We start from the raw sequence: 7,396 nt of genomic DNA on the forward strand, positions 1-7,396 counted from the left end.
GCCTTAAAATATATTTGCATGTGTAGGAACTGGAAAAATGCAAGTAGAAAACATAATGTGTATTTAATTACCAAAGTCAATTCAGGTATCAGGTTTGGTACCTGGCATTCAAGGCTGAAAATTTTAGTTGTTAATGGGATTGTTTAATGCAGGCATCTTGGTGTCATCGAGAGTGGAAAATATGTTATCAACCAAATTCTATCTCATGTAACGTGTCACATGTCTCACTGTAGTATTTATAAGAGCATGTCTGTCTCAGTTTACATGTTTGCGTATGAGGACTATGTCAAACTTATTTATTGGTTTAGCATTTCACATAAGTGGATAGTTCCTCTTTCAGTTTGGTATGTGTGCTATGTGAGCTGCTGAACTGGACAATTTATAATCTTTCATTCCTTTGCCTGCCTCTTCTCCCAGCTGTTAGAAATAGATAACAACTAAGAGGTTTAATACAGTTAGTTAACTGGACATGAAATCTTATCAAGATCTTACCTGGAAACAGTTTTTAAACTTCTTGCTCACAAAATACAGAGCTATGGGGTTTATACAAGAGTTCATGGTTGCCAGGTTGATGCTGATATAATCCAAGGGCAGCAAGAAACTAGGCAAGAGAAAGCAAAACATTTAAACAGTTCACATGCTACAGAAGCATCCGTGTTCTTTGTGGTTACAGTCTCTTCTGTCACAGAAACTAATTCTCTCTTACCTAACTCCCTCAATCTAATCTTTTACCATGCCACATCTATAATAATCTGTCTCACAGAACTTCAAAGAAGCCAGAGGAAAGTGACTGAAGTGGTGACAGACAACATTTATTGAAATCATGCTACCCCATTACAACTGAAACCGCTGAAAACGGGTGCAGCTGAAAATCAAAACCACGGTTGTAATCACAGTGATATTACTCATATAAATTCCAAGTAGGCAGCATTATATTTTTTTCAGTATTCACTGTTGACACAGAAAATCAAGTACCTGAGCAGTTCACATCTGCTGGGGTCTTTTTCATTGTATACCATTTTCTTCAAAATTCGGCTCAGATGGAGAGGGAACCAGCAAAGAGCAAAAATCACGACTAAACAGAAAACTGTCTTTGCAACTTCTCGCCGCTAGAAAAAGAAGATAACAGTGTACACTGAGTGCCTAATTCATATTGGCAGGTGATTGTAGTGTAGTAATGTTGGCAGCAAAGTGAGTCATCTTGATAAAGCATGCAAGATTCCCAAAATAAAGCTTCCAGACTACCTGATATCTCTGAGGTTTTTTTTATAGGACTTGTCCTGTTCTTGATTCTGGGCATCCTCAACGCAGCCTGCTCATCACTGGAGCAGCTGGAGCACATAGGTCATTGCCAGAGCATTGTAGAAGTTAGCCCAGGAAAATCCATTGCTGGTCTTTCTTGAACCTGATTACTTTCCCAGCATTTCTTATTCCTTTACACTGGATTAGTTTTCTGGCAATCCCTCAGATAAACCTCTTTTGTCAAAAAGATACATAACCTGCAAGAAAACCTCTTCATGTGTGAGGCAATAGGGTTCACACCTGCTGGATAAATTACTTGTACCTAATCCTTGATGTGGTGCAATCCATAAACCCGAGGCACCTAAATCAACTTGCAATAAAAGTTCCATTCAACCACACACCTAGTCAGGATGTCAAATGCTCCCTCATGTATTCTTTTTTATTTAATATGTATAGTGTTACATAAAGGGATACTACACAGTATATTAATTTTGTGATCCTTACTGTGTGATCTTGATGTTCTCAAGCAAATAGTTGCTCTACAAACAACATTTTAGAAATGTCTGTATTACAGCTTAATCTTGTAATACTTAGTCAGGAACTAATTTAGATTTAATGGGTATTTTATGTGGCTCTAGAGAGTTACAGATATTTTAGTGGACTCTTGACAATGCATACCAGTGGTGTTTGGTAGGCATGGGTTTAATAAAGAGAAGCATATGAAGGAATAAGGATACTACTTCTGAAATTGCCACAGTAATGTAACAGTAAAGCACTGCAAGACTCTGTCATTAAAAAACTTTAAGTTGTATGTGTGGTTACAGTCTTGTTAGGCTTTGAATATGACTATTATAGTTTCCTTTTTTTTATAAAAGCAGTTTTTATCAAAATATGGAAAGTATTGTGACTAGATATTACTGTGGACAAGGCTGGAGGGAAGGAAGGAAGGAAGAGGGGCAAAAGGTGATAGTTAAAAAGCATTTGTAAATTGTGGCATAGAGTCATCCTCCAGCACCCAGTCTGAGTGGCTTACTGGGCACTGCACGTCAGATGGGAAAGCTGGAGGGTGGATTTCCCCACCTCATACATACTATTCTCGTTCTAATGGGTGGAGTAGCTCGTGTGTGGCCCTGGGACAGACTGTGCTCCGGGCCCTGGGGCCTGATGAGGGGAAAAGTGGAGGAACTGCACAAGGGGAGGATTTTCCGGTCAGCCCTGGTCTGGAATGAACCAGCAGAGGAGGAACCTCTGAGAGAACTCACTCTGATGCAGAGAGGACGGCTTTAGGGATTCACATCTGTGAATATGGCATTTGAAAGAAAGAGTGGAATCTAAAGGGCTGATGTTATCGCAGGGGAAAAGCTACGGATTGTTTTTTAAATTTTAGTTAGGCACTAAACATCAGACAGTGCTGCAAAAACAGCAAAGCGAGACCTGACGGGTCTGTAAGCGACTTTGTTCTGTGATCATTTGTTTGTGCTTATTCTCCCGCTGCTCTTTTCAAAGCAGCTACAGCACTGCTACTGCAGCAGTGCAATAACCCTGAAAAACAAAATCCACTCTGTTCTAAACTAGGTTATTGCTTTTTATATGAAACTAAAGTTACATATCAAAGACTGCCAAAAGGAGGGAGGTTCCACGGAGTCATATCTTTATAAATAAAAAGAAACATTTTTTGGCAAATCTTTGTAGTTAAATTTCAAAGCATTTAGCCAGTAGGGATTTGAGGTTAAAGAGCACGACTGTCATACATAGGAAAAGAAAGAAACTGGCTAGTTTTCTGAGCATACTGTCTTCAATCCCCCCTTATACTGTGATTTAGTCTTTTGTTCCAGGTTTAAATGGATATTTAACATCATAAACAACCTACATCCTCACTTTCTACTTCTGTAGTTTGCTGTATTCAAGTACACTTTGAAACATTTCTAAGCTAACCCACAGAGAGAAGAACAGTATGTTCAAACAACGGTGTTTCTAATATTTACCTGCTTAAGGTGTTCACTGAGAGCAATTCTCAAGTTGCTATTTCTTCTGTTTAACATTTCACAAGTCATTAACGTGTAAAAGATGGCAGTACACATCAGTGGCATGCAGAAATAGAAACCAAACAGCCACCAATCCTTTGCATCTTTGTAAAACTGTAGATAAAGTAAAGAAAAGAGAAGATATTTTCTTATGATTCGATTCAAAATACCACAGAAAGGTCCTGGAAAGCATGACAGTGCACTTTTATCTGTCTGTTTTCTTATTGTTGATCTGTTTTAGACCAACATCAAAATGGGGATTGTGGCACTGTAAACATTTACTTATAGATAGCCTGCCTGTACCTTTGTTGAAGTCTGTCTGGGGTTGGAATTAATTTTTGTTGGTTGTGCTTTCTGAACATTTACACTCTTTCATGAAAACTGGAATCCAGTTTCATGAAAAAGACATGCCAAAATGTAGACTGTCAGTTTGAGATAACAAATCTTACTAAAAGCCTGTCTCAGGAAATGCCATTTACCTCTACAGCTTCTGTCCTGATTCCAAAAAAGGAAAATCCAAAATGTCTTGTAAGTTTAATCACCTTTTGTTATCAGTGAAAAGGTTGGCAGTTGGTTTGCTTATGTACCGGGCAGATAGGAGTCACTTCATAAGTGTTTGTCTGATATATGCAGAGCTTGGGGGGGGTGGCTTCTGGTGGTACAGTTATTTTAACCCTTTGCCTGCCATTCATACCATCTGATAGAGTGGTACTTAACAGAATAGCAGTATTTTGCTGTGTAATTTTAAGTATTAGCTGTGACGTCAGCAGTGCTGTAACTTAATATATTTACATATTGTGGGAATACTACGTTTGACCAAACAGATGAAATTACTGTTTTCTGGAGACGATCATGTTTTCAGACTGTCGAAAATATTGTATCTTGGTTTTTAACTTTTGTGCTCAGCCAAAAGTTTGCACTAAAATATGGCATTTTAAACACTTCCTGTCTGTGTTATTAGTGTAAAAGGGATGTGTCATACTCTTTCCCCTGTCTTGTTTATTCCTAGCGGATGTGCTCTGGTAACATCACAGTTCCCACACCAAATATCAAAATGCTTATGACTTAGAATTTTATGAATCCTGTTTGAAAAAGCCAAACTTTTGACATCTTGTTTGCAGTTAAAACCAAACAGTATTAAACTTTGAAAGATGAAAAAAATCAACGTGATTCATACAATAGTATGTAATAATGTTCATTTTAAAATCCACTTTAGTTATACTAGAAAGTTGATTTACTCAGAAATAGGAAATGCTTTTGATTTTTCTCCCTCTGCCCCAACACAGCTGCATACAGAATTTGCTAATTTAGATTATGCTGCTGGTATCTAGGCCACAATCCCACCTCACTTTGGGACACTGCCTCATGATTAACTTGTTTCCTCCTCCTCCTCATTAGCCTCCTCCCTGAGGAGGGGCTACAGTCTGCTGCATAGTTGCACTTTCCTTGGGGGCAGAATTTCCCCTACTGGGAACTGATCTTCAGCCAGCAGAAAACTGGAAAACAATATGCCTTGTATTTGAAGAGTTTGTACTGAGGGCAAATGTAATTGCTGCTCCTTCTGCAGAGAAAAGGATTACAAATACATGGAGACAATTATATTTTCCATGGCAAATTCTTCCAATTCAGACTAGAATCGTATTGACTGGGCAGCACAAAATGTGAACTGCATGAATCCATGCCATGTTTACAAGGAAAACTTCCTGTCCCGTCAGTCTGCCAGGTTTCATGAGCATTGCCTGTCCGTCAGGAAAACACACACTGAGGTCTGTGTCACAACCCTGACCATCAATTCTGTGTGAGGACCTGGCTTTGTGAAGTTATAAAACCTACTCCAAAATGTCTGTAAATGATTAATTGTGGAATCTGAGTTTCACAAAGCTTACATCAAAGCACAAAAATGGGTTGATTTAAGAGAAGTAGACATTCTTTTGTTTGTCTTGAAAGCCCACATGGAACTGGTTTTCTACAGGAAATGTGCATTTTAAACAAGTTTCCTAGTGCACTCAGCCTCTTGGGAATCATGGTCTAGCATGAATCTTTTGAGTCTTTCAAGGATAGTTTTAAACAGAAATAAAACTCCTATTAAAAACAAACGTTAATAATAAATCCTTCCCAAAGTTTCGTAACTGTTTGTTGTGGTGTTCGTGGTAGTAAATACTATAGTTAAGGTTAAAATGGTATTCCCATTTTAATCTCATGTTTGTACTTGTTTGCAAAACTTTGAAACGTAAAGCTCTCCATTTTGACTGACACATCCAACATTTACTCTCAGCTTGGGCATAACTGCTGGTTTGTTTCCTTCTGGTGTGGGAAGATTTGGCACTTTTGAATTACACTGGGCAAGTAAAAGATACTAATTCCTACTAATAAAACATACCACGCTATTCAGCTTCTAACATTAAGGCCATTAAGTTAGCATGCTTGTGGAAGACCTGAGCTATAGTGCTTTTGAGGAGAGGGAAGAGAAAACTGTTCTTTTTCTTAGGGAGAGTGGAAGTGAAGATTAAACCATTTAATCCAGATGCATTTGTGGAGAAAAGGAGACATTACAAAAATGGAAATTTGCTGCAGTGTGCATTTCATAAACCAGAGTCTAATAACTACACTGTGTACAGTCATATAGTCTGTGGAGTTTAGAAACAAAGATATAGTAAGTCCTGGGCAATTCCACTCTGTCTTCACCTGCATTAATTATTTCCATTAGGGAATTCCTTTTGTCTTCTCTTGCAATTGTCTCTTGTTCTTTCTGCCATTCCTGCAGTCTGTGTAACCCTACCAAAGTGGAGGATGTTCCTCTGAAAAACACTAATCATCCACACTTTTTATCTTCTAAAATGCCTAGCTCTATTTTCCCTATCCTTCCCAATTCTAGGCCAAGCCATGTTCTGATCCACTAAAAGGAGAAGTGCTAGACATTCAAAAAAGAGAAACTTGCACTCTATCATGAAAAAATCTAGTCCAGAAAAAAATACAGTTTGTCTCAAGACCTGATGCTATCTACCTTCTCTGCAACAAATCAGAATATTGCTCCCTTTTTTTTTCATTACTGAGTGAATGGCACCTGGCTTTTCTGTGGGTTCACAAAGAAAATATTAAGATATTTTCTCAGTGTAAGGTAGAAAATCACTATCCCCCTATGCAGTAATCTATTAATTCTAGGAGTGACTTCTCACCTGACTTGCTTTGAACAAGCTAATGTGGGTATTGGCAGCTGTTAAGCTGCTAGAGTATAGAGGATGAGGGCTGTGAAACGTGCCAAAGCATCCTGGTGTGTCTCAGGCACTTCTCTTGCTCTTGAGATGCTGAATGTAGATGACAGCTGACAGTGCACAAGCCACCCAAGCTGGAGGTGTGGGTCTGTCAGCTTTGTAGTCATGATTCCTTGTAAATGAAAGGATTATATTTTATTTGACTCTGTTAGTGCGTACAGCATGGCCCCACCCTTTTCATTGTGTGCCAAAAGAGCTGGCTACTGCCTGTAAAATGATGACTAATCATGGTAAAACATGTGTTTTGACAGTTACAAGCTCCAAGGTGTTGTACCTGGAGCTCAAAACCTTCCAAGGCTTTGGCTACCCTGATGCATCCCCTGATTGTACTTTAAGCAGGCCTTAATTGCAAATGTCTGTATTGAGAATCCTTGGTAGTGAAGAAATGAAAATGTTGTAAAGTCCCAGTTAGTCTCTCTGGCTAAAAGTAGAGACAAGTCACTATGTAAACATAGGACCCTCTTTGCACCAATACACATTAGAATACATTTTGCACTTTTATGCATTAATAAAACCTATTATAATCCAATATCTTAATTGTCTGACCTATATACTGTGTATTCCAGAAAGAGAAGAAAGAATGTTACTTACCAACATAAAACTATTTGTAGGCTTGAGCATGCAGGTAACATAACTTTCATCCTTGTATCTGAAAGGTACCACAGCAAAACCAATTGCTTCTGGGATAGCCAGTATGAAGGACAGAAGCCAAATGGAGAAAATTTCAATAGCAGTGATCATAGGGATTCCAATTCCCTGAACACGGCTCCAGGAGGCAACTGCTCTGTACCTGAAAGAGACAGGCATTAGTTTCTAAACTGCTTATTTTACTTCCCTAAAGTAATAGCACCTTCTTCT

General features: G+C 38.6%; 2 protein-coding genes across 2 annotated transcripts in view; one reads left to right on the forward strand and one right to left on the reverse strand.

The window, feature by feature from the left end:
- Positions 1 to 7,396, forward strand: part of TTC29 (tetratricopeptide repeat domain 29) — a 381,566-nt gene that overhangs the window by 24,792 nt on the left and 349,378 nt on the right. The gene's annotated exons all lie outside the window — the stretch shown is intronic.
- Positions 1 to 7,396, reverse strand: part of EDNRA (endothelin receptor type A) — a 30,634-nt gene that overhangs the window by 3,334 nt on the left and 19,904 nt on the right. Inside the window, exons 4-7 of the mRNA XM_027692741.1 lie at positions 7,130 to 7,328; positions 3,228 to 3,380; positions 976 to 1,109; positions 493 to 601 (exon numbers count right to left, since the gene is read on the reverse strand). Coding sequence (XP_027548542.1) covers positions 493 to 601; positions 976 to 1,109; positions 3,228 to 3,380; positions 7,130 to 7,328 — 595 coding nt within the window. The remainder of the gene's footprint in view (positions 1 to 492; positions 602 to 975; positions 1,110 to 3,227; positions 3,381 to 7,129; positions 7,329 to 7,396) is intronic.

Source organism: Neopelma chrysocephalum, unplaced genomic scaffold, assembly GCF_003984885.1.
Source record: "Neopelma chrysocephalum unplaced genomic scaffold, ASM398488v2 Primary Assembly neopelma1_88, whole genome shotgun sequence".
In the NCBI taxonomy this organism is placed as follows: domain Eukaryota; kingdom Metazoa; phylum Chordata; class Aves; order Passeriformes; family Pipridae; genus Neopelma; species Neopelma chrysocephalum.